Source organism: Schistocerca nitens, chromosome 9 (assembly GCF_023898315.1).
Source record: "Schistocerca nitens isolate TAMUIC-IGC-003100 chromosome 9, iqSchNite1.1, whole genome shotgun sequence".
Lineage (NCBI taxonomy): Eukaryota > Metazoa > Arthropoda > Insecta > Orthoptera > Acrididae > Schistocerca > Schistocerca nitens.
In genome coordinates this window covers 19252023-19279038 of record NC_064622.1, presented here as the reverse complement: position 1 = coordinate 19279038, position 27016 = coordinate 19252023, and the positions used below count along the sequence as shown (strand labels likewise).

Here is a 27016-nt window from a genome sequence, read left to right as displayed (position 1 = left end):
AGCATTAACAACTCTGATTGTAGGTCGACTCGTGTCTGACTACGTACAAGAAATAAACAGTACATTTTGCTAGTTTCAGTCTTTTATATAGTAAACAGAAATAAATTTGTAATTTTATCAGCTGCTTAGTGTTTCAGTCCTGCTGTGGTGGAATTTAGTAATCGCAAATTGGTATTAAAAATGCGTATGGCAATAAAAAAAAATATGAATTGATAAAGGAACTTGAAGAAATGGAAAGGTTGACTAATCAATACAGAATGAGGAATGAATGCATGATGAACTTTGCAGCTGTTTCATTTTTACGGTTGATAATGAATAAAAACAGAGTTTCGTTTCATATTATGCTTGTTTCATAGCGGAGCTGTCACTAATTATTTTTATTTCAGCGCTGTTGAGGAAGAATGATTATAGTAGCGTTGCCCAATACAGGTATGACAGCTACCTAATTTCTTTGGATGACTTGTTTTGAACCCTGCTCCCCGGTTCAGAAGCCACTTAGTACATACCTTTAATAATCGTAAACATAGGGCTGAAGATAGTTTTCAGCTTATTCGAAATGTCTGTTGGTAAAACAAGAAAACTTTTGGATGTAGGTAAGAAACGTCATTTTCCGTCTGACACCCCTTGATGACCATTTGTTAACATTTAGTGCAAATATTATGTGAAGATATGTTATATGTTATGGGACAACACTACATGTTTTCATTTCCTACAGCTCGCTTTAGCAGGAGTCCGTTATGTCACTTTCAACACAGATCAGTTTATACGCATTCGCAGCTCCCAGAAACACACAAAATGCTTTATAAATCTGTCCGCGACTTCGCTGAAGCCGAGCTGAAACCACTGGCTTCAAAGTTCGATCGTGAGCACTTGTACCCGGGTGATCAGGTACGTTTTTCTCCTAATACTTTCATCATAAATTAACATGGAGATCCCCGAAAACTGCATGACCCCCCCCCCCCCCCACACACACACTGATAGTCATTGTTAGCGAGCTTGTAATCACCATGCAAATATTGTTTTGACTAGATAAAGAAGATGGGAGAATTAGGCCTTATGGCTGTAGAGGTTCCAGAGGCTTTAGGAGGAACTGGTTTAGACTATCTTGCGTATGCCATTGCCACAGAAGAAATATCAAGGGGTTGTGCTTCTGCAGGAGTAATAATGAGTGTCAACAATTCTCTGTACCTTGGACCTATTCTCAAATTTGGTACACAGAAGCAGAAAGAAAAATTTATTACCCCATTCACTACAGGTCAGCATGTGGGCTGCTTCGCTTTGAGTGAACCAGGTAAGTTGTATTTCAAGGTTTCTTGAAATTACTGCTACCAGTTGCCTTTTGTTTTGTTCTTCAATTTCTTTATTATTCCATTACCAGTTTCGAACCACCTAGTGATTCATCGTCACATGGTACATATTTATTAATTGTCTGCAGCAGTGTAGGAGTTGTGTTGCTGTGGCAAGATTTATAGGCCTAAATGAAACATGTAAGCACTCAGTGTGGCGAGAATTATTCACATTAATTCCCGCCGCATTCAGTGCTTACATGTTTCGTTTATACATCTTGCTGCAGCTACAAGAATCCCACACTGCTGCAGACAATTATTAAATATATACCATCTGATGATGAACCACTATTTGGTTCAAAATCAGTAATGAAATAATAAAAAAATTGAAGAACAAAATAAAAAGTCACTGGTTGCAGTAATTTCAAGAAACCTTTATTCATAACAGTCACAGTGTTTCTCATACATCATGGATAGAAGTGTTATGTTTTATCCTTGTTTTTCGTTTGTAATATTTATGGAACCTTGATATGTTTCTCATACTTGTGGTGAATACTCTAAAGTAGCTAGTTAAACTTACTAAAGATCTTTAGGTGATTGATTGTGCTGTTGTAATCAATCTGCAATCACTATAATGTATTCTAGGAAATGGAAGTGATGCTGGTGCAGCATCTACTACAGCTCGTAAACAAGACAAAGGATATATTCTCAATGGTACAAAGGCATGGATTACCAATGGTTATGAATCTGAAGCCACAGTTGTTTTTGCAACAACAGATAAAAGCAAGAAGCATCGTGGAATTAGTGCCTTCCTTGTTAGTAAACCAACGAAAGGTGCACAGTTTTGTTTCATTGATAATTGTTATGCTTTCACATATCTTTTATGTTAACACAAATAAAATTTATGTTCAGGTCTGGAGCTGGGAAAAAAGGAAGACAAACTCGGTATAAGAGGCTCTTCAACATGCAGTTTGATATTTGAAGACTGTTCTGTGCCAGAAGAAAATGTTTTAGGAGAGCTTGGGATGGGTTTCAAAATTGCAATGATGACACTGGGTAAATTTCTTAATGCATATGCCTAAGTTGTCTTTATATTTTTACAGTGCTGGTGTAGCACATAATTTATAATTGTTATTTCCATTTGCTTTCAGATGCTGGTCGGATTGGAATTGCTTCACAGGCTCTTGGCATTGCTCAGGCATCACTTGACTGTGCAGTTGATTATGCAAGCAAACGTATTGCATTTGGCTCTCCTATATTGAAACTACAAGCTATACAGGTTTGTTTCTCAGAATAGTCTGGATGTCATATTATGACACATGAGATTTATTGGTATTACTGTTGCAGGCAAAGATAGCTGACATGGCTCTGAAGGTAGAGTCAGCAAGACTTCTGACCTGGCGGGCAGCACATTTAAAAGATACAAAGCAACCATTTACGAAGGTGTGTAGAACTCTAATTATTTTAATGTGTGAAAGAAAGAAAGTAAGTTTTGATAAGTTTTTAAGCATAATAGCTGGTTTTTCTAACCATCTGCTGAAACAGCAACAACTGAAAAGTAAAGTTTACACACGTGGAAGCTAGGATAAGAAGAGTAAAAGTCTGTTTTATGACTTACAACATTTCCTTTGCCAAGTAGTGTACTGTGTGCACTATATCAAAGCTAAGGTAAGCACAGAGTGCAGAGAAGGCATCAGAGATGAAGAGATGTTAACAACAGTTCATTGCTATGTCAGTCTTCCTTTTATCATCTGTCTTTCTTGATCTGAGATTAGGGACCACTTACTCAACAAATCAGGTGCACATTTTACTCTTTCATATTTCTGTTGCTTGTAATCAGACCAGGGATATAGTGACAGGTGAAAGCGGTCTGCTTGCCCTGGGCTCAAACCTCAATTCTAGCCTTTCTAGGACAATGGTCTTACACCATGGACCACTTCAGAGCTTCAATTAACCATTCCTCTCTGCTGTGTGTGGTGTATTCTGTTGTTTGTGTTTCATATCGTACTTATCTGCCACAAAGTGCTGTCATACAGCTTCTAAACTTTAAGATAGTTATTTGGTTATTCATACAGTGTCAGGACACATGCATTTGCTCCTAGAGAGAATATTTTTACATATATAGGAAGGCTGGGAACTAGCATGAAAATATAACAAGACAGTCGTACATTCATGTGATGTTTTTCCTTTCTGCAATATGGGGAAGGGGGGGGGGGAGGGGGCTAAAACCTGTCTTCAACTAAAATCTTGCACTGAAAGCTGCAGTGCTTTACTGGGCATGGCTGTTGCATTTCTCCAGCCTTTGAACTGACTCTCCGATAGAACTATAGCCTTTGATTCTGCCCTTCAGCTTTACGCTGTTACATAATGGTGCTGTAATGGATTATGTCGTGTGTGTGTGTGTGTGTGTGTGTGTGTGTGTGTGTGTGTGTGTGTGTGTGTTCAGAATATAAGTGTGAGTGGAGGTTACCAAATATGTCATTTGAAGCAAGAACGTGTGGCTGCCTTAAGTGTTTACCAGTCACCATTCAGACAGGTATATGTGAAGGTTTCAGTGTAATAATTTGTGATGCTCAGTCTGCCAGAGGACTTGCTTTGAGAGATTGAGGCTGAACATGTCAGTTATAGTTAGGCTGACCTACTTCTTTTTTTTGTCATTAATCGTCTCTTAGGTAGCCTGTACATGAAACAAGTGTCATTAGATGGGGTAATGGTTGAAACTGATGAGGTATGGTTTAATTAGAGGAAGTATGGAAGGGAACATGGTGTTGTGGGGCTTTGGGTTTGGTGGGGTGGATTTTGTTCAGATGTTGTACCTTTGTGATGGTTTTTATAGTCAATTGTTAGTAATATATTTCAATTTATTGTGAAATGTTTGTTTTATGTTAGTGTTATTGATTTATTTAGTTTAACTAAAGTTTACAGTATCAAATGTTATTAACTGTGTCAGTTTTTGCTTTCTGTGTTGCTCTCAGGCATTTCAGTTGAGCTATGTAGATAAGCAAAGTTTTCAATACCACATCTCTCTAATTGCTGTGATTTTTGCTTTCTGTATTAGTATTGGGCTATTTAGTTAAGGTGTGTAGGTTAATTGAAGTCTTTGACACCTATTGTAGTTATTTAGCTCTAATTTTGTGATTTTTAGTGCCTTTGATAATAACTATTGTGTTCTTTTTCTCTTTCTGTTGTTGTTACTATACAGACACTATATCATAGCAGTTCTAGGCAGGGATGTTTTGAACTATGGTTGCATAAGATGCCAGTAGAGATCGGGCCTGAAGTACCACTGCCAACTGTAGCAAATAATTGCCCTGTAGCCATTACCAAATGCTTTGTTACTCCAATTTTCCCTGTGTGGCAGATTGCTTTTTTCCTTATTCTGGAATGAATGAAGAGACTAATCCTGGTGCATAAAGGGAGTCAAATGTGACTCTCTCAAAACAAAATGAATCCGCGATCCCTGTGACTGTTACTTCAGTTCTGCATTCATGGAAGCACAGAACGTGTATGTAAAATGGTAGTCCTTTGAGAGGGAGGTGGGGCTTATTTCCCTGCAACGCTCCTCTTCCCCCAGGTAGTTTGAGTTCTCATTTTTTAATGGTTGCGGCCAATATACTGTCTGCATAATATTCTTTTTTTGTTCCTCTCTCTGTTTTTATTTTGCTTTTTATCTCTGAGAATTTGTGGTAGTTGTTTTGGATATTATTTTGTTCCTTTCCAAAAATCCTCAATTTCCTGCTCAAAAATCCTCAGTTTCTCACAGTTGTCCCTTGTGATACCGTAATTTATGGTGTATACATTTTCATGCCAATGGAACAGTTTATTGTGATGTTATGGCTGCCATCTTGAAATCATGTCTATAGGTATTTTGGGACTTGTCAATTGATCAAAGTCGGTGGGCAGTATCAGTGGTATCAGTATATCAGTTTTATGTAGACTCTGAACTGTGATGCAAATTTGAATTTTTCACATGTAGTAATCATTCCCAGAAGAAGTGATAAGTAACAGGAAAAAAAATGTGGGATTAGATGAGTAATACATTCATTCATAGTGTTCTATAGATCCCGCAAAGAAGAATATCATCTGAATTGTACTAAATGCTTTTTCCGAACATTATTTGAACAATTAGTTTGGGAGCCCACTCAAAGTGTAAATGGTTGCGAAAACATACTTGACCTCGTAGCAACCAATAATCCTGAGCAAGTAGGGTGCGTCATAATGGGTACAGAAGTGAGTGCCTGCAAGATTGTTGTTGCAAGACTGAATATCATACAATCCAAATCCATCAAAAATAAATGCAAAATGCATCTATTAAAAAAAGATAGATAAAAATTCACTTTGTGTCTTCCTAAGCAACAGTGTCCACTCCTTCCGTACTCACTATATAAGCACAGAGCAGATATGAACAAAAAATTCAAAGAAACAATATTGATGACTTGAGAGATTTATACCAAATAAATTAATAAGAGATGGAACTGAATCCCCATGTCACAAAATATAGGCCATAACACTGTTGCAGAAGAACAAAAGTAACATGCCAAATTAAAACATAAAATGTCCAATATTGCCGGTTTTACAGAAGCTCTAAATTTAGCAGAGACTTCAATAGAGATACTTTTAAAAGTTTTCACAATGAAACTGTGCCTTGAAATGTGGCAGACAATCAAAGAAGATTCTGGTCATAACTGATGTACACCAGAGGCAGGACTTTATCAGTCCTCTCACTGCATGATAGCAATTGTAATGTCACCAATAGCAGTGCCACTAAAGCAGAGTTACTAAACACAATTTTGCAAAATTCTTTCACCAAACATGAAGTAGTAAATATTTCATTGCTGAGACAGAGAATAGCTGGCAACATGAATAACTTAGAAGTAGGTGTCCTCAGTGTAGTGAAGTCACATAATAGAGGCAAGTCTTCTGGTCCGCACTGTAAACCAATTCGGTTCTGTTGAACATTTTTTTAATATAAATGTGAAAACTTTCTGATTCAACATTTTATTAATTAATCAAAATGTGCATAACAAAAAGTACACACCCCAGAACACATAATAACCACCGAGTAATTACAACACAATGGACGGGGAGGGGGGGGGGGGCTGACGATATCAGTTAACGTATCTTAACATGTCCCCTTAAATTGACAACACACTGTATGAAGTCACTCCTTCACTTATTTCACAAGCCCACAGTTTCTTACATGTTTCTTGTCTGACATTGACAAGTAGTTTTGCGAAAGCATCAGCAAACGTTTCTTCAGAAGGCACATGTTCAATAACAACAGCACCTGACTCAACATGCCTTCTTATAAAATGATACTTTATATCTGTATGCTTTGATCTAGAATTTGTCACTAGATTCTTGACTAACCAAATGGTTCCTTTATTATCACAATATACTGTAAATGACTTTATGACACTGCTTGGATTTACCTCAAACATAAATTGTCTTAACCACAGTAAACCTTGAACAGTTGATGCCAAGGTCACATATTCACTTCACAAGCAGAAAGTGCAGTACCTTTTTGTTTTCTAATAGACCACAAAATTAAAAAAGTTTTGCAATTTTATACATGAACCAGTTACAGGGTGTCTGTCATTATTTTACTTCCCAATCTACATCACTGAAGGCCATTATTTCTCTATTACCATCTCTAGAAAATTCTAGCTTGTAGTTCATTGTTGTTGTGGTCTTCAGTCCTGAGACTGGTTTGATGCAGCTCTCCATGCTACTCTATCCTGTGCAAGCTTCATCTCCTCCCAGTACCTACTGCAACCTACATCCTTCTGAATCTGCTTAGTGTATACATCTCTTGGTCTCCCTCTAAGATTTTTACCCTCCACGCTGCCCTCCAATGCTAAATTTGTGATCCCTTGATGCCTCAAAACATGTCCTACCAACCGATCCCTTCTTCTAGTCAAGTTGTGCCACAAACTTCTCTTCTCCCCAATCCTATTCAATACCTCCTCATTAGTTACGTGATCTACCCACCTTATCTTCAGCATTCTTCTGTAGCACCACATTTCGAAAGCTTCTATTCTCTTCTTGTCCAAACTAGTTATCGTCCATGTTTCACTTCCATACATAGCTACACTCCATACAAATACACTCCTGGAAATGGAAAAAAGAACACATTGACACCGGTGTGTCAGACCCACCATACTTGCTCCGGACACTGCGAGAGGGCTGTACAAGCAATGATCACACGCACGGCACAGCGGACACACCAGGACCCGCGGTGTTGGCCGTCGAATGGCGCTAGCTGCGCAGCATTTGTGCACCGCCGCCGTCAGTGTCAGCCAGTTTGCCGTGGCATACGGAGCTCCATCGCAGTCTTTAGCACTGGTAGCATGCCGCGACAGCGTGGACGTGAACCGTATGTGCAGTTGACGGACTTTGAGCGAGGGCGTATAGTGGGCATGCGGGAGGCCGGGTGGACGTACCGCCGAATTGCTCAACACGTGGGGCGTGAGGTCTCCACAGTACATCAATGTTGTCGCCAGTGGTCGGCGGAAGGTGCACGTGCCCGTCGACCTGGGACCGGACCGCAGCGACGCACGGATGCACGCCAAGACCGTAGGATCCTACGCAGTGCCGTAGGGGACGGCACCGCCACTTCCCAGCAAATTAGGGACACTGTTGCTCCTGGGGTATCGGCGAGGACCATTCGCAACCGTCTCCATGAAGCTGGGCTACGGTCCCGCACACCGTTAGGCCGTCTTCCGCTCACGCCCCAACATCGTGCAGCCCGCCTCCAGTGGTGTCGCGACAGGCGTGAATGGAGGGACGAATGGAGACGTGTCGTCTTCAGCGATGAGAGTCGCTTCTGCCTTGGTGCCAATGATGGTCGTATGCGTGTTTGGCGCCGTGCAGGTGAGCGCCACAATCAGGACTGCATACGACCGAGGCACACAGGGCCAACACCCGGCATCATGGTGTGGGGAGCGATCTCCTACACTGGCCGTACACCACTGGTGATCGTCGAGGGGGCACTGAATAGTGCACGGTACATCCAAACCGTCATCGAACCCATCGTTCTACCATTCCTAGACCGGCAAGGGAACTTGCTGTTCCAACAGGACAATGCACGTCCGCATGTATCCCGTGCCACCCAACGTGCTCTAGAAGGTGTAAGTCAACTACCCTGGCCAGCAAGATCTCCGGATCTGTCCCCCATTGAGCATGTTTGGGACTGGATGAAGCGTCGTCTCACGCGGTCTGCACGTCCAGCACGAACGCTGGTCCAACTGAGGCGCCAGGTGGAAATGGCATGGCAAGCCGTTCCACAGGACTACATCCAGCATCTCTACGATCGTCTCCATGGGAGAATAGCAGCCTGCATTGCTGCGAAAGGTGGATATACACTGTACTAGTGCCGACATTGTGCATGCTCTGTTGCCTGTGTCTATGTGCCTGTGGCTCTGTCAGTGTGATCATGTGATGTATCTGACCCCAGGAATGTGTCAATAAAGTTTCCCCTTCCTGGGACAATGAATTCACGGTGTTCTTATTTCAATTTCCAGGAGTGTACTTTCAGAAACGACTTCCTGACACTTAAATCTATACTCGACGTTAACAAATTTCTCTTCTTCAGAAACGATTTCCTTGCCATTGCCAGTCTACATTTTATATCCTCTCTACTTCGACCATCATCAGTTATTTTACTCCCTAAATAGCAAAACTCCTTTACTACTTTAAGTATCTCATTTCCTAATCTAATCCCCTCAGCTTCACCCGACTTAATTCGACTACATTCCATTATCCTCATTTTGCTTTTGTTGATGTTCATCTTATATCCTCCTTTCAAGACACTGTCCATTCCGTTCAACTGCTCTTCCAAGTCCTTTGCTGTCTCTGACAGAATTACAATGTCATCGGCGAACCTCAAAGTTTTTACTTCTTCTCCATGAATTTTAATACCTACTCCAAATTTTTCTTTTGTTTCCTTTACTGCTTGCTCAATATACAGATTGAATAACATCGGGGAGAGGCTACAACCCTGTCTCACTCCTTTCCCAACCACTGCTTCCCTTTCATGCCCCTCGACTCTTATAACTGCCACCTGGTTTCTGTACAAATTGTAAATAGCCTTTCGCTGCCTGTATTTTACCTCTGCCACCTTCAGAATTTGAAAGAGAGTATTCCAGTTAACATTGTCAAAAGCTTCGGTTGGTAGTTCATAGTTCCTTTTAAATATCTAAACAATCTTTTTACTGACAACCAATGAATCTTTTTAAAATGGTGATATCTGCTAAGGAGATTTACAGCAAAACACATATCAGGTCTGGAGATTTGGGATAGATATAGAAGACTTCTTATTGCTTCTTGATATGGTACCTTGATATCACCTGATTTGACTGCTTCAAAGTTCAAACCAAGTTCAAGTGGTGTTGACACTGGCTTGGCTTCATTCATTCCAAATTTCTCCAGAACTTTTTTTGCATAGGATTTCTGGGAGATCCAGACTTTTCCTTTATCACGACCCCATGTAATTTCCATGACTAGGCAATGGCATATCTGTCCTAAATCTTTTATCTCAAAAAATCTCTTCAAATAACTTTTGAATGGATTCAAAATATTTCTGTCATTTGAGAATAATAGTCTGTCATCCACATATAAAGCTATGATGACTAGTTTGGTGCCATCTCTGTGAAAATAGATACATGGATCAATGTTTGATCTATTCAGTTTCAGTTTTCTTAACACATCATCAACTTTTTGATTCCAATTCCTATCAGCCTGTTCAAGTCCATAAACAGCTTTCGTCAGCCTCAATACATTTCCAGGAGTTGCAAAATTTTGTGGTGGAATGACATAATTTTTTTCATTTAAGTCTCCGTAGAGGTAAGTAGTAGTGATGTCAATGCGGTCCATCTCCAGTTCTCACGAGCTGCTGTAGACAAGTGAAATCTAATGGATGCATGCTTGACCACTGGTGCAAAGGTCTCCTGATGATCAGCACCTCGAACTTCAGTGCATCCTTTTAGCATGAGGCGTGCCTTAAATGTTCCTGGTGTAGCGCTAGTCCCAGGCTTTATTTTCAATATCCTCTTAGTCTTGAGTGGTTTGTGTCCTGTGGGTAGTTGTACTGTTTTAAATATGTTATTACAAACTATAGATGAGAATTCTTTCTTCATTGCTTTTACAAATTCTTCGTTATTTGTCCCTACCGAGGCTTCTTTATCATCATTGTCTTCACTTGGAAGTCCTTCTTTCAAATAGTAAGTAGCATGATCAGGCCATGTTTGGGTTTTGGTTGTCCGTCTGACCTTCAAGGTGTAACCTGTTGAACTATGTTTTGATTCTCATGACCCTCGTCTTGAGCTTCAGTTTCTATTGAATCACTGTCAAAGCCATAAAAGGGTTTGTTATCACTGTCTTCTGATTTAGCTACTTCTTCAGTTTGTGAAGTGTTGATGTCCTGAAGAACTGCTTCTTGTTCTAATCCTAAGGCATTTGTCGTCCCTGGTTCCTCTGTCTTTGAATTTGAAAACTCCAATCCTCTACGAATTCTACGTCCCTGTTGACGATTATCAGGTCAGTCTCCCTACTGAGGAATCGATTGCCTTTGGTTGGCTGACAGTAGCCTACAAATGTCAATTTCTGTGACTTCTTATTCCGCTTCTTGCAGTGGAGTTTTGGAATGTGAGTCATTGCACTGCAGCCAAAAATTCTCAGATGTGATAAACAATGCTTTCTTTTATGGTAAAATCCATATGGCATCTTATTTTCGAGTGTGGTGGACGGTGAATGATTTGATAGGTATGCAGCTGCAGAAACAGCTTCAGCCCAATACTCCTTTGGTCATTTAGCATCAAACATCATACGAACCTCTTCAACCAATGTTCTGTTAACTCTCTCGGCAACACCACTTTGATGTGGACTGTTAATGTACTGTAAACTGGTGGATGATATCTTCAGAAGCCAGAAACTTCTTGATATTTCTACCTTTATGTTATTTCACCAAAGCTGTGAAGCTCTTAAATATTTGTGTTACCTCAGATTTTTCTTCAACAAGTAAACAATCTTGAAAAATCATCAATACATTTGAGAAAATGATTTCCACCAATAGACACGGTCTCCATTTGCCCACACAAATCAGAATGTACTAAGTCTAAGATGTGTTTACCTTTTGCTAGGTTTGAATGGAAGACATCAGCTGTTTTACCATAAAGGACAACTCACAGGGATCGTTAACCACAATATCTTCATTTAGTCCTGTCAAAATCTTTGACAGCTTCAGCATACTTCTGAGATTCATATGTCCTATAGCATGCGATGCCATAAGAATCCACTGTCTTTTATGTAGTAGCACTGTTTCATTTCACTTGTATTCAGACAATAGATGCCATTCGTAGGTGATGCTTTGGCAATTAGTTAACCTTCTGCATTGTAGAAGAATCCATCTTTTTTGTTAAGTCACTTTATGCCCTTTGCCTACAATTCTACCAATTGAGAGCAAATTTACAGCTGATTTTGGAATATGAATGATGTCAGATGCTTCTACTTTTACAGTTTTATTACCACTATAGAAGGTCTGATCAACACTTCCAGTAGTCTCTGCTGCTAAGCCATCACCTCCCATGCTGGTCACTCAACTATTACATGGCTCGACGTTGTTGTTGTTGTGGTCTTCAGTCCAGAGACTGGTTTGATGCAGCTCTCCATGCTACTCTATCCTGTTCAAGCTTCTTCATCTCCCAGTACCTACTGCAACCTACATCCTTCTGAATCTGTTTAGTGTATTCATCTCTTGGTCTCCCTCTACGATTTTTACCCTCCATGCTGCCCTCCAATACTAAATTGGTGACCCCTTGATGCCTCAGAATATGCGCTACCAACCGATCCCTTCTTCTAGTCAAGTTGTGCCACAAATTTCTCTTCTCTCCAATTCTATTCAATATCTCCTCATTAGTTATGTGATCTACCCATCTAATCTTCAGCATTCTCCTGTAGCACCACATTTCGAAAGCTTCTATTCTCTTCTTGTCCAAACTATTTATTGCCCACGTTTCCCTTCCATACATGGCTACACTCCATACAAATACTTTCAGAAACGACTTCCTGACACTTAAATCTATACTCACTGTTAACCAGTTTCTCTTTTTCAGAAACGCTGTCCTTGTCATTGCCAGTCTACATTTTATATCCTCTCTACTTCAACCATCATCAGTTATTTTGCTCCCCAAATAGAAAAACTCCTTTACTACTTTAAATGTCTCATTTCCTAATCTGATTCCTTCAGCATCACCTGACTTAATTCGACTACATTCCATTATCCTCGTTTTGCTTTTGTTGATCTTATATCCTCCTTTGAAGACACTGTCCATTCCGTTCAGCTGCTCTTCCAGGTCCTTTGCTGTCTCTGACAGAATTACAATGTCATCAGCAAACCTCAAAGTTTTTATTTCTTGTCCATGGATTTTAATTCCTAATCCAAATTTTTCTTTTGTTTCCTTTACTGCTTGCTCAATGTACAGATTGACTCACATCAGGGATAGGCTACAACCCTGTCTCACTCCCTTCTCAACCACTGCTTCACTGCTTCCCTTTCATGCCCCTCGACTCTTACAACTGCCATCTGGTTTCTGTACAAATTGTAAATAGCCGTTTGCTCCCAGTATTTTACCCCTGCCACCTTTAGAATTTGAAAAAGAGTATTCCAGTCAACATTGTCAAAAGCTTTCTCTAAGTCTGCAAATGCTAGAAAATTAGGTTTGCCTTTCCTTAATCTATTATCTAAGATAAGTTGTCGGGTCAGTATTGCCTCTTGTGTTCCAACATTTCTGCGGAATCCAAACTGATCTTCCTCGAGGTTGGCTTCTACCAGTTTTTCCATTCGTCTGTAAAGAATTCGTCTTAGTATTTTGCAGCCATGGCTTATTAAACTGATAGTTCGGGAATTTTCACATCTGCCAACACCTGCTTTCTTTGGGACTGGAATTATTGTATTCTTCTTGAAGCCTGAGAGTATTTCACCTGACTCATACATTTTGCTCACCAGATGGTAGAGTTCTGTCAGGACTGGCTCTCCCATGGGACGTTATGAAGCTTTTTTCCATTGTTAGTAGTGTGAGTCAAGGCACAGGAATCTAAATATGACATATCCTTTTCCTGGGGCTGTTTGACATCAGCAGCAAGAGAAGCTTTCTTTTATTGGGTCTGTTTCCTAAATACATTTCTGTCATGGTTACTTTTTGACAAGCTTCCTCCTTTTTCATCCTTTCTAGGACAATATTTAGCAATATGATTCAATTTGTTACATTTGTAGAATTTAATAATATGTTTTGTGGGCTTCTTCGTATGTAGAGCAGAGTCTTCATTTCCATGTGCGTCTTTGGGTTTGACATCTTCTATCAGTTTCACTTCGATAGAATCTCTTGTGATATGTGTGGTTTTCAAGCGCCATCAGCATAGGCTGATAATGATTAGGTAATCCAGCCAGGAGCAAAGTTGCTATCCATTCTGTACTCACCGCAAACTTCATTTCATTTAACTTAAACATGGTCATTATTAATCGATCGCAGTAGTCGTCTACTGACTTGCATTTATGTAATTTGGTTGTGATTAATTATCTAAGCAAGCCCATTCTATGTGTGAGTCCTGAGCTTTTTCCAAGGCTGTCCAGGCTTCTGCTGCCATATTTGTGTCCCTTATATGGGAATAATTCATCTTGTCCTCGAAAAGTATAATCCAGGAATGTGTCTTTATGTCTCTCTTCTCTGAGGATCGTCCTGTTGCTTCGGATCCGAAGGAGGATTTTTAGCAATGTGCCACAGTTCATTGTGGGCCAAATACGCCTTCATGGCAAATTTCCATGTTGAGTAATTTTCATGGTGGATCAACTTTTCAACCATAGGAAGTCCAGTTGAGGCTGTACCACTCATTTTTAGCTTTGAGTGTAAGAAAAAAATATTGACAGTCTGCATAACAAAACTACACGCCTCACGCATTCGGGAGGACGACGGTTCAATCCCGGGTCCGGCCATCCCGATTTAGGTTTTCCGTGATTTCCCTCAATCGCTCCAGGCAAATGCCGGGATGGTTCCTTTGAAAGGGCATGGCCGACTTCCTTCCCTGTCCTTCCCTAGTCCGATGAGACCGATGACCTCGTAGTTTGGTTTCTTCCTCCAAACAGCCCAGCCCTACACGCCCCAGAACACACAATTACAACCAAGTAATTATAACACTTAAGAGTAAACAAAAATAGAGGAACTGTTGATATCAATTTACATATCTTAACAGGTTCCATCAGACTATGCCCATATCATATCTCCTATACAGCCACTTGCTTGCAAAAGGGCTGTACCTAAATAAAACTCTGGAAAGTTGCACAGATCACACCAGTACTCAAGAAAGTAAATAGGCGTAATCTACTGAGTTACAGACCCGTATCACTGACATCATTTTGCAGTAGGATTATTAGTCTTATGAATTTCTTGGTCGCATTAGCATATCTGTTACAACCATGCATATGACTCTTAAATTCTGTATGTATATGAAGAGGCTTGTTTGGTTCATTATTGTGACTGTAGCCTTTTTGCGTATGCTGACTTGATATTATTAGCAAACTGTGTGTATTCAGGTCTGGAAACAGTCATTACTGACTGAAATTAATGACATGATATACATATATAGAAAATTGTGATCCATAACTGGAAAAATTTGGATGCAGTTATGTTGGAACTCTTAAAGCTTTTCATTTCAAAATCGCCCAGGTATTTTTCTACTTTCTTTTTTACTATCCTTAATTGACTGCCATACGGTACTGCACATAAGACTAAACATTTCTTTTTTATTGGTGTGAGAATTGACGAACTGCCTATTGGCTTCTGTCTCGGGTTCTTCGGCCGACGTTCATCTAATGATTTTTCTGATGTTTCGCCAGCACGAGTGGCTGGCATTGTCAAAGCTTCACCCTCCATTGCCGGTGGTGAACTGGAGCCGAGCTCGCGGGCGCAGACTATATGTACCTGGCGCGCCAACGTCCGAGGGCTTCTCCGTGGTCATTTCCGGTGCGGTTCTCCTCTTGCTACCTGCGACGGTCATTCGCTGCAGTACGGGACGCCAGGATCCGTTTACCTTAATGCTTTCCTCTTTCTTGTTCAAACTGTTCGCGTGTTTTTGTATTTCTACAGCTTCTCTGAACAAGCACGTGTGATAGTGGTTCTCTACAGCCAGAACTTCCGTGTCGGCAAATTTTATTACGTGGTCGGTTTCATTTAGTGCGTGCTCTGCCACGGCCGATTTCTCCACCTGCCCCAACCTGCAATGTCGCTTATGCTCTTTGATCCTGGTGTTAATGGATCGTCCAGTCATTCCGACAAACTTTTCCGCATGTGCACAGTATACGGTATATTCCCGACATTGCAAGTGGGTTTCTTTTCTCCTTCGCCGATCTAAGACACTCTTTGATCTTCCTTGTCGGTTTGAAAATCGTCTTTACGCCATGTTTGCGCAATATACGGCCGATTCTGTCCGTCACTCTGGGAATGTATGGCAGAAAGGCCGTACCCGACATTTCTTTTTCTGGTTCCTTACTTCGCCGAGTGTTTGGCTCTGTTACACTTCTAATATAATTTGTGGAGTACCCATTGCTCCTCAGAACACTTTCCAGGTGTTACATTTCTCGTTTGAGGTGTTGCGGCTCACATATTCGTCCTGCTCTCGTTACGAGCGTACTAATCATACCTCTTTTCTGGCTCGGGTGGTGGTTTGACAGTTTGTGCAGGTATCGGTCCGTGTGTGTCAGTTTTTGATACACGCTGTGTCCCAGGTTTTTGCCGCCCCTTGTGACCAGCACATCTAGAAATGGCAGTTTCTTGTCCTTTTCTACTTCCATGGTAAATGTTATGTTGGCACGGAGGCTGTTCAAGTGTCTTAGGAAGTCACCGAGCTGTTCTTGACCACGGCTCCACACCACGAAAGTATCATCGACGTACCTGTACCACACCTTAGGGTTGCAAGTCGCCGAGTCCAGTGCGTGTGCTTCGAATTGTTCCATGAAGAAGTTGGCCACCACTGGACTGAGAGGACTACCCATGGCGACGCCTTCCAGCTGTTCGTAGAAATCGCCATTCCACGTGAAGTAGCTCGTGGTGAGACATGCACGGAAGAGCTTTCTGATGTCTTGCGGGAAAATGGAACCGATGTGCTCCAGAGCGTCACTGAGTGGCACTTTCGTAAATAACGAAACAACATCAAAGCTGACCAGGATGTCATTTGGTGCAAGTTTCCGTTTCTTCAGCTTCTCAATGAAATGTCCTGAGTCCTTAATGTATGTGTTGGTCTTCCCCACGTGTGGCTGGAGCAGAGAGGCCAAGTGTTTTGACAGTTTATATGTCGGTGATCCAGGAGCGCTAACGATCGGTCTCAGTGGAACATTGTTCTTATGGATCTTGGGTAATCCATACAGCTGAGGTGGTAGGGCTTCTGTGTTGCGCAGGTTTCTCTGTATGTCCGCCGGCAGAGAAGACGCCTTGATTAATCGATTCGTATTCCGTGTGATATGCTGCGTCGGATCTGCGCTTAGTTTTCGGTATGTTGTCGGATCTAATAGGTCTCGGATCTTTTGCTCATACTATCCGGTCTTCATTACGACTGTCACATTCCCCTTATCGGCAGGCAGTACCAATATACTCTTGTCGGAGTTGAGATTCTTAATGGCTTGTACCTCTTCTTTCTTTAGGTTGCAAGCTGGTGGTTTTGCTCGGCGCAGTATCCTGGCTGCTTCCGTGCGTATTTCCTCTGCCCTTTCACAAGGAAGGGTCCGAATGGCTGCTTCGGTGTTGGCAATGATATCCTCCATTGGTATAGTTCTCGGGGTGATAGCGAAATTTCCTCCTTTTTGAAGAACAGACACTTCCTCTTCGGTCAATTGCCGTTCAGTGAGGTTGACCACTGTGTGTGACATGTCGGGAATCGCCTTGTCGGTCTGCTTCCGGCATCTTTCAAACTTTTTCTTCTGTCGCTCGGTGCAGCGCTCGAGTTCGTTCTGCATGCTCCTGTGAGTGATGCAGTCGATCTTGTCCCAGTCGTCTCGATGCATTCTGCTACTTGGTTGATAGAAAATGTCCAGAATCTCCTGATCCGTTCTTGCCAAGTCTCTCCGTGTTGTACGTATTCGCTCACGAAGAAAAGCTCGTTCCATTCTGTCGTAGATACGATGTGCTTGGGCGGTGGTGAATAGGGGCTTACATCTCAAGAACTTCGGTGTAGCACATTCATCTCAGCAGCGTGACAGAAAGGCGAGAGAGAACATCAGTCGCGCTTTCTTCTTCCGTCGTTGGTCAAGGCGTCGGTACAATCTGCAAATCTCCTCCCCGTAGAGGTGTAATACAAAATTGTTAAGGCTTTCGTGGCCACTTGTTGACAAACTGCCTATTGGCTTCTGTTTCGGGTTCTTCGGCCGACGTTTATCTAATGATTTTTCTGACGTTTTGCCAGCACGAGTGGCTGGCATTGTCAAAGCTTCACCCTCCATTGCCGGTGGTGAACTGGAGCCGAGCTCGCGGGCGCAGACTATATGTACCAGAGAAACCTGCGCAACACAGAAGCCCTACCACCTCGGCTGTATGGATTACCCAAGATCCATAAGAACAACGTTCCACTGAGACCGATCGTTAGCGCTCCTGGATCACCGACATATAACCTGGCAAAACACTTGGCCTCTCTGCTCCTGCCACATGTGGGGAAGATCGACACATACATTAAGGACTCAGGATATTTCATTGAGAAGCTGAAGAAACTGAAACTTGCATCATACGACATCTTGGTCAGCTTTGATGTTGTTTCGTTATTTACAAAAGTGCCACTCAGTGACGCTCTGGAGCACATTGGTTCCATTTTCCCGCAGGACATCAGAAAGCTCTTCCATGCATGTCTCACCACGAGCTATTTCACGTGGAATGGCGATTTCTACGAACAGCTGGAAGGCGTCGCCATGGGTAGTCCTCTCAGTCCAGTGGTGGCCAACTTCTTCATGGAACAATTCGAAGCTTGGCGACTTGAAAACCTAAGGTATGCTACAGGTACGTCGATGAAACTTTCGTGGTGTGGAGCCATGGTGAAGAACAGCTCGGTGACTTCCTAAGACACTTGAACAGCCTCCATGCCAACATAACATTTACCATGGAAGTAGAAAAGGACAAGAAACTGCCATTTCTAGATGTGCTGGTCACAAGGAACGGCGAAAACCTGGGACATAGTGTGTATCGAAAACCGACACACACGGACCGATACCTGCACAAACTGTCAAACCACCACCCGAGCCAAAAAAGAGGCATGATTAGTACGCTCGTAATGAGAGCAGGTCGAATATGTGAGCGAGCCGCAACACCTCAAACGAGAAATGCAACACCTGGAAACTGTCCTGAGGAGCAATGGGTACTCCACAAATTATATTAGAAGTGTAACTGAGCCAAACATTCGGCGAAGTAAGGAACCAGAAAAAGAAATGTCGGGTACGGCCTTTCTGCCATACATTCCCAGAGTGACGGACAGAATCGGCCATATATTGCGCAAACATGGCGTAAAGACGATTTTCAAACAAGGAAGATCAAAGAGTGTCTTAGATCGGCGAAGGAGAAAAGAGACCCACTTGTGATGTCGGGAATATACCGCATACCATGCACGTGCGGAAAAGTTTGTGGGAATGACTGGACGATCCATTAACACCAGGATCAAGGAGCATAAGTGAAATTGCAGGTTGGGGCAGGTGGAGAAGTCGGCCGTGGCAGAACACGCACTGAATGAGACTGACCACGTAATAAAATTCGCCGACACGGAAGTTCTGGCTGTAGAGAACCACTATCACAGGCGCTTGTTCAGAGAAGCTGTAGAAATACAAAAACACGCGAACAGTTTGAACAAGAAAGAGGAAAGTCTTAAGGTAAACGGATCTTGGCTTCCCGTACTGCAGCGAACGACCGTCGCAGGTAGCAAGAGGAGAACCGCACCGGAAATGACCGCGGAGAAGCTCTTGGACGTTGGCGCACCAGGTACATATAGTCTGCGCTCGCGAGCTCGGCTCCAGTTCACCACCGGCAATGGAGGGTGAAGCTTTGACAATGCCAGCCACTCGTGTTGGCGAAACATCAGAAAAATCATTAGATGAACGTTGGCCGAAGAACCCGAGACAGAAGCCAATAGGCAGTTTGTCAACAAGTGGCCACGAAAGCCTCAACAATGGTGTGAGAATTGTTTCAAAAGAGTTCCTTTAATCTAAAGCTCTTTTACCTGTAGATATGTTACTACTTATTTTCTCCTAATGTCTTCCATTTTCTGTGACCAAACTCCTTAAATACATAAAAGATTTTATTTGTTCCAATATTTTTCCTTCTGCACATATTTTGATGGAACCTTTACATTCACTGATACTCACCACTGTGTTATTTCCTATAATTACCCTCATTCCATACTCTTTCTCCCACTTAAATGATCATCTCCATCGTAAAGGGATTACAGTTTGAAGTCTTTTCATGGTTTTTTTTTTAAATTTGTGCATTGTAATGCTCTCTCCATTAAAAATCTTTTTGTTTTCCATATTAAATGTAAAACATTGGACTTTGTATCCCCATTTTAGGATTTTTCTGTGCTTTTCTTTCCACATTTACCTTAACTATGATTCATTGAAAAATCTTTCATTAGTTTGTATTTCCTTTGTTTCAATAGTGTCACATTTCATATACTTTAAACTTGTGGTTCTTGAAGTTTTCCCACTGCACAGAAAGTTTTATCACTGTTTGAGTGTACAGCAAATGTGGTATGTCGATGTTCTGGAGAGCACCCAAAAATGCTTTTGTGACTTATATAGCTTCATTTTGAAACACATGAGTTTTCTTTCATTTCTAGTATCTATCTTTAAAAGTTTTGGTTCTCAGCAACTTCTTACAGTCATTTGCTTGGGTTTTCATGTTTTGTCCATCTTTCTTTTGCTGTCAAAATATTAACAGTCTATATAGTTTTCATCACTTTCACGCCTCTGTAATTGTGCACCTTTTGTATTTACTGTGGTGGTAACGGTAAAGCTCTCATCAACCTGAAGGTGGGTTTGAACAGGGTGTTTTACTAGGTGTGATGCTATGGAAGATGGTATGCCCTTGCCTTCCTCCAAATTTTGGGTTGCCTTACCAAGCCACCTGTTGGGGGAACAGCATGTACAAAATTTAAGTTCCCCTGCCAATTAGTTCCAGAATTATGGCTTGTGAAAGAAGGTGGCATGACCTGGAAATTGCAACCCGCATCTGGCAATCTATCTTCAAACCCAACTTCAGGTCTTAATAACTTTGGAACTATTCCTCACAGGCTAGTGAAATTTTTACAATCCAGTAACATCCACTTATGGAACACATTCTATGAATCAAAACACAAACAACATATTTCTGAGGGGAAAATAAAAAATTCCAAAATGTGATTAAAAAAATGTAATACGTTTAAAGGTTCATATTGTAGGTGCCCTTTATGCCGAATATAATTCACCCAAAAAGGGTATAATTTTTTTTTTTTTGTGGTAAGCTTAATGTGGCCTAAACACACACAGAACTCATATTGCCCATATCAGTCACACAAAGAGAGTTACATGCACACGAAAATACAAAAATTTGAAAAATTACTTGGAAAACATGGATTTTCTACGTATGGTAGAACAAAAGAGACATGTGATATCCAAGCCAAATTTCAAACACTGCATAAGTAGACCATAATGTAATATGTGGCAAAATTTCAACTTGTTATTGCAAGGCATTTATGTGCAATAAAAGTTGACAGAGATGTATTAGGTTACGTTTCTTTTAACACGATTTAGCAAGTAATAGTGATAATGCAGACAGCTTGTTTCAGATAAAGCTGTTGCAATTGTTGGGAACCATTAGGCAACAGAAAGTTAAACAATGTTAGTTTTCAGGGACAGAATGAGTCATTGTTAGGCAGGAACAACAAAGGAGACGAGCAACATTTACAGGTTACTCATGTTTTTAAGACTCTAGTTCAGACTGGTCAGTACTGTTATGGAAATTCAGTATGGAGGCAGAAGAGTGTACTAGTGGTGCTTTTGTTCAAACAAGTTGCAGTATTGGTAGAGCACAAGCATCTGAATGTCATAAAACAACATATGGAACAAAATGTGGCTTTCGCTTTGTACTGTATGATCTGGATGAGTCGGACTGAGATTTGTTGCTATGGAGATCCGGGATGTACCCTGGGCACAGGAAGTACAGTTCGAGGAAACTTTAGTGTTTGTTATAATCATATGAAAGTGTTTCTGGATAAGTATTCTTTCCTACAAAGAAGTTGTTTTGATCCGTTTCGGATTCATAAGAAGACAGTGAAGTGTAGCCTCAGAGAAATTGATATAAAATCAATATTGAAAGTGAATCAGTGCATGGGACTTAACATGAAACCAGGACAAAAGTTATGTTCCAGGTGTGTTACACTGTTAAAAAAAAAAAAGAATAATATTCAGATAATTTACATGACAGGGACGAAGAGTATCAGCCACCTACAACCACAGCGGATGAGCAATTAAATACTTCAGTGACTGCTCTTGGTTTGTCTCCCATGAAGACACACAAAGTTGGGAAAAGAGACAGATCCAGCTATGATAGAAGAAAATTATAAGCAGCTCAAATGAAATTAAAACACAAAATAGCTGACACATTAATGGTGGAAGAGGAAGAACTATCTGCTCCAAAGGAATAGAAATCCTGGACAAAATTGTGCATGATTTGAAAGAAAAATGTGCCATATCCACACGCCAGAAAAAAGTAGCTATTCTAACTCTTGTACCTTCCAGCTGGTCTATTGACTACACTGCAAAAGAATTCAATGTTTCTACATATATGGTAAAGCAAGGTAGGAAAATAAAAGCAACCCAAGGAGTGCTTCCACAACTTCAGCAGGCTCAGGGTAAGCAATTGAGTTCAGAAATACAGGTGTTAGTGTTGGAGTTTTATGAAAATAATGACTACAGCCAAATAATGCTTGGAAAAAATACTATGTAACGGTGAAAATGGGAAATGTTTGTGTACAGATGCAAAAAAGACTGTTGCTATGCAACATATCAGAACTATATGTAGAATTCAAGGAAAAGTATCCCAATACCAAAGTAGGTTTATCATCTTTTTCAATCTTCGGCCAAAATGGGTTGTGCTTGTAAGTGCAAGGGGCACACAATGTTTGTGTATGAGAGACCCATCAAAATACTAAGCTGATGTTTGCTGCTATAAAGGATTCTGGTCTGGATTACAAAGGTGCAATGAAGCTGCTAGTGTGTGACATCAGTTCCTACCAGTGCATGATACACAGGTGTGAAATGTGTCCTGGTAAGGCAAATCTTGCAGAACACATGAATAACAAACTGTATGGTGAACTCCTTATGGATGACGATGAACTTGTTTCTTATAAACAATGGATACACATGGATCGCTCAAGTCTTGAAACAAAGCAAAGTACACTGGAAGATTTTGTTGAAATGTGTTGTCAAAAAACTGGACAAACTGACCCCACACAGCTTCACAGCAATAGCACAATATGTGTATCTCCAGTTTTGTAAGGATAATTTGAAACAAGATGAAATTATAATAATACTAGACTTTTCTGAAAATTATGCATTTATAATTCAAGATGCCATCCAAGGAGCCATCATCACTTCTCTCCAGCGGACTCTGACAATGTGCAGATGAACAAGACTGTCCGGTTATAACTATAGGTTCATGCACAACATGTGTCTTCACAGTGTGTCTGACTCAGGATTCAGAAGCAAAAGCAGCAACATACAACCAGGTAGCTATGTTATTGCTGTTTATGATGACAAATGGTACTTAGGATGTGTTGCAGAGTGCTGTGAAGCAGAAGGTGATGTATTTGTGAACTTCATGGCACCAGCAGGACCAGCAAGATCATTTCATTGGCCACATTTGGCAGACAGGCGTTGGAGTCCTTTTGAACATATTCTTATGACAGTTCCAGTTCCTACCACAGTGTCAGGAAGACAGTAAAATTTACCACTCAATGTACAAGTACAGTAGCTAAAGTGTGGGAGAACTTCTGTTCGAAGCACAATCGACTGGTTTTTAAGCAGTTAAGGTGCAGTGAACATTAATGATAGGTTGTGTCAATCTGTCTATATGTTGTTGCTTAGTGATTAAACAGTTGTGGGAGAGGATAAGAAGAGGCAGAACAGTTTACGATATGTTTTTACAAAACGGTGTTGTGGAACAATGGCCACATCACCAAATACATCTGTCAACTTCCATTGTACACAAATGTCTTGCAATAACATGCTGAAATTTTGAGATATTTATCATTATGGTCTGCTTATGCAGTGTGTGAAATTTGCCTTGGATACCACTTGTCTCTTTTGTGCTACCACACTTCAAAAATCCATGTTTTTCAGGTAATTTTTGTATTTTCGTGTACATGTAACTCAGTTTTTGTGACTGATATGGGCATAATGAGTTCTGTGTGTGTTTAGGCCACATTAAGCTTACCACAAAAAAATTTATACCCTTTTTGAGTGAATTATATTTGGCATAGAGGGCACCTACAATATGTACCTTTTAACGTATTACATTTCTTAAATCACATTTTGGAATTTTTTATTTTCCCTCAGAAACATGTTGGTGTTTTGATTCATAGAGTGTGTTCTCTAAATGGATGTTACTGGGTTGTAAAAATTTCACTGGACTGTGTGGAATAATTTCAAAGTTATTAAGACCTGAAGTTGGGTCTGAAGATAGATTGCCAGATGCGGGTTGCAATTTCCGGGTCACGCCACCTTCTTTCACAAGTCATAATTCTGGAACTAATTGGCAGGGGAAACTAATACTTCGTACTCGAGTGTTCCAAACATGGTAGAATTAGTGTACTGAATTTCAGTCAAATCTGAGACTATGAGCTGGAGCCCCTGGTTGAACTGACATGGAATGACCCAACTATCTTTCTTTTATTAGCTATAAACACCAATAATAAGTATTTGTAATGGGATTTGGTTGCATTAATTCTAAGATCATTGAAGATGCCCTGTAAAATGTTTCATTATCCCGTGTTACCAGCAGAGGATGCAGTTTTGAACTTTTTGTTCAGAGGAGAGGTGGTGTGGCATTACACCATGGATAACTGTTCTGTTTCCAGTCTGAAGTGATGAACCCATGTTTCATTGCCTGTGACAATGTTCGACAAAAATTTTAATTATGCATTTTTGCACACTACATATTTACTACATCTGCATTATCCCAGACAATGACTGGATAATACAATGCAGAGGAAAATAATAAAATGATCTAGTAACCCTGCCATCAGCTAAGTGGAGAGAGATATTTTGGGGTCTCTTAGAGTATACACTTTGCATTTCTGCTCTTCATTTATTCCTGATTTTTTGCCCCTCCCTTAATTAAAAGAAAATGATCAAACAGTGGCTTGCTCCAATTGTTACTGCTTCAGTAGCTCCGTGACAAATCTTGCTAGCAAACTATAAAACAAGTGTTCAGAAACACTAATGAAGTTGTTGTTGTTGTTGTTGTAGTTGTTGCTATTATTATTATTATTATTATTATTTATTTTTAAAAAGATAAATACGAGGGGCATTAATAAGTAATGCAACACATTTGGTTTCTGAAAGCAGGCTGGTTTTATTCAGGATTCCAGTGCACCATATTATTCCCAACTCTTTTGGCTACAAAATCCTATTTTTCAACATAATCTCCGTTCATTGTGACAGCCTTATGACACCTTATTAAGATGGTCTTTATGTCCCCATGGTACCACTCTACTGGTCAACATGGGAGCCAATACCTTGCAGCTTCAATAATCTTCCAATCATCCACGTATCGATTCCCGCAGAGTGCATTTCTCATTGGGCCAAACAGATGGAAGTCAGAAGGTGCAAGATCTTGGTTGTAAGATGGATGAGGAAAAACAGTCCAATGAAGTTTTGTGAGCTCCTCTCAGGTGCACAGAAATGTGGAAGGCCTTATGTTGTCATGGAGAAGTTCATTCACATTTTTGTGGTGATAAGCACACTAAAGTTGTTTCTTCAACTTCCTGAAGAAACACTCCAGAATTGATCACTGCACCATGAGGAAGGATATCAAACAGAATAACCCGTTCCGAATCCAGAAGGTGTCACCATGACTTATACCGGCTGAGGGTGCAGCTTTGAACTTTTTCTTTGGGGCAGAGGTGGTGTGGCGGGAGTCCATGGATAGCCGTTTTGTTTCTTGTTCAAAGTGATGAACCCATGTTTCATCACCTATGACGATGTTAGACAAAAAGTTGTCACGATCAGCTTCATAACGCGCAACCAATTCTGCACAGGTAGTCCTTTATTGTTCTTTATGGTCTTCTAGACGCCTTGACAAACAACTCACCATGCTTTTATTCTCTGTCAGATCTCTGTAGATAATTTTCAAGCACCTATGAATATTTGTAATCATCTGGTTTTCTGCCAAAAGGAACTCAATGACAGCTCTGTGCTTGGACCGCACCTCCGTTACAGGTGCCATTTTGAAGGCTGTGTATAGTACCACCACCTGTTGGAACTTTGTGTAACTATAGAGGCTGAAGTGAGAATATTCCATGATGTCTCACGACAAATTCTGCATTTTATTACTGAAATTGACAAGGAAAAAAAGTGTTGATGGCAAGGAAAAAAGTGTTGGATTACTTATTGAATGTCCATTGTAAATTTATGTTACGAAATAAATTGTTTCTTCAAAAAATGAAATTGTTCTTTCTGCACACGGAAAGACGTTTAATAACAATAAATAGCCTTCTTAAGTAGTATACAGAAGAAATGCTTTTGTATTGTAGGAAGCAGCAATGGCAAAACTGGCTGCATCAGAAGCTGCTACATTCTGCTCTCATCAGGCGATACAGATTCTTGGAGGAATGGGCTATGTGAGTGATATGCCAGCAGAGAGGCATTATCGTGATGCACGCATTACTGAGATTTATGAAGGAACGTCTGAAATTCAAAGACTTGTGATTGCTTCCAATATTGCAAAGGAATATGGACTGTAAGCATGGGGCTTTGGTTTAACATTAACGATAATTGGGTTGCTGATGTCCTCTTAATCTTGTAAACAAGATTAAGAAAAAGTACAGATGGAACGTAGACGTAATACACAGAGGCAGCTTGTGTGAACCTGTGGAGTTCTACCCGACGGGAGGCCCTAGCCACACGGCATTTCATTTTTCTCATTGTTTGCACGAAAGGAAAGTGACAGCTGTTTTTCCTCTTAACATTTGTTGTACTTTATTATTTGCTAATTCAGCTGCAAAATGTATGTGGATGTCCATTTGTCAATAGTCACATGTGTAAAGAATTGTCACAGTTGCTCTCTAGGAAAATTACCATAATTATTCTGAGACTGCACTGCACACCCATGTTAAGTAACTACTTCATTGGTCTCATGTCTCAATATTAAATGAAAATGTTCATTTGTTTGGCTGCAGTATTTGTGAGAAGTGACCTTTTTTTTTTTTACCCTTGAGTACTTTATATGCACTGTATGGCTGGAGTATTTTAATAATGTTATATTGACTGAGGTCTCTTATATCATTATAGGAAAATGTTTACTATACAGTGCACAATTTTAATAATGAATGTTTACAATATTTGAATAGTAACATTTATTTTATTTATTGCATATTCTTTTATAAAAGAGACAAATAAGAGTGCTGTATATTATATATTTTGATATAAACATTTTGTATAAGAATTTGTACGTGTA

General features: G+C 40.6%; 1 protein-coding gene across 3 annotated transcripts; it reads left to right on the top strand.

Annotated features, from left to right (window-relative positions):
• Positions 1 to 46: 46 nt before the first annotated feature.
• Positions 47 to 27016, top strand: LOC126203956 (short-chain specific acyl-CoA dehydrogenase, mitochondrial). Of its 3 annotated transcripts, none has more exons than XM_049938351.1 (9): positions 47 to 238; positions 387 to 593; positions 716 to 888; positions 1030 to 1291; positions 1932 to 2120; positions 2199 to 2342; positions 2438 to 2565; positions 2634 to 2729; positions 26094 to 27016. In XM_049938351.1, the coding sequence occupies exons 2-9, from the start codon at positions 557 to 559 to the stop codon at positions 26301 to 26303; spliced, it is 1239 nt and encodes a 412-aa protein (XP_049794308.1). In that variant the 5' UTR covers positions 47 to 238; positions 387 to 556; the 3' UTR covers positions 26304 to 27016. The 3 variants fall into 3 exon arrangements, with proteins under 3 accessions (XP_049794308.1, XP_049794306.1, XP_049794307.1); XM_049938349.1 differs by having other exon boundaries at positions 47 to 304; XM_049938350.1 differs by having other exon boundaries at positions 47 to 593.

Excerpts from the sequence above, each read along its gene's own strand:
- LOC126203956 (XM_049938351.1), top strand. The coding sequence starts at position 557 with ATGTCTGTTGGTAAAACAAGAAAACTTTTGGATGTAG. Across the intron at positions 1,292-1,931 it reads CTTCGCTTTGAGTGAACCAG|GAAATGGAAGTGATGCTGGT; the intron begins GTAAGTTGTATT and ends AATGTATTCTAG. Across the intron at positions 2,730-26,093 it reads CAAAGCAACCATTTACGAAG|GAAGCAGCAATGGCAAAACT; the intron begins GTGTGTAGAACT and ends TTTGTATTGTAG.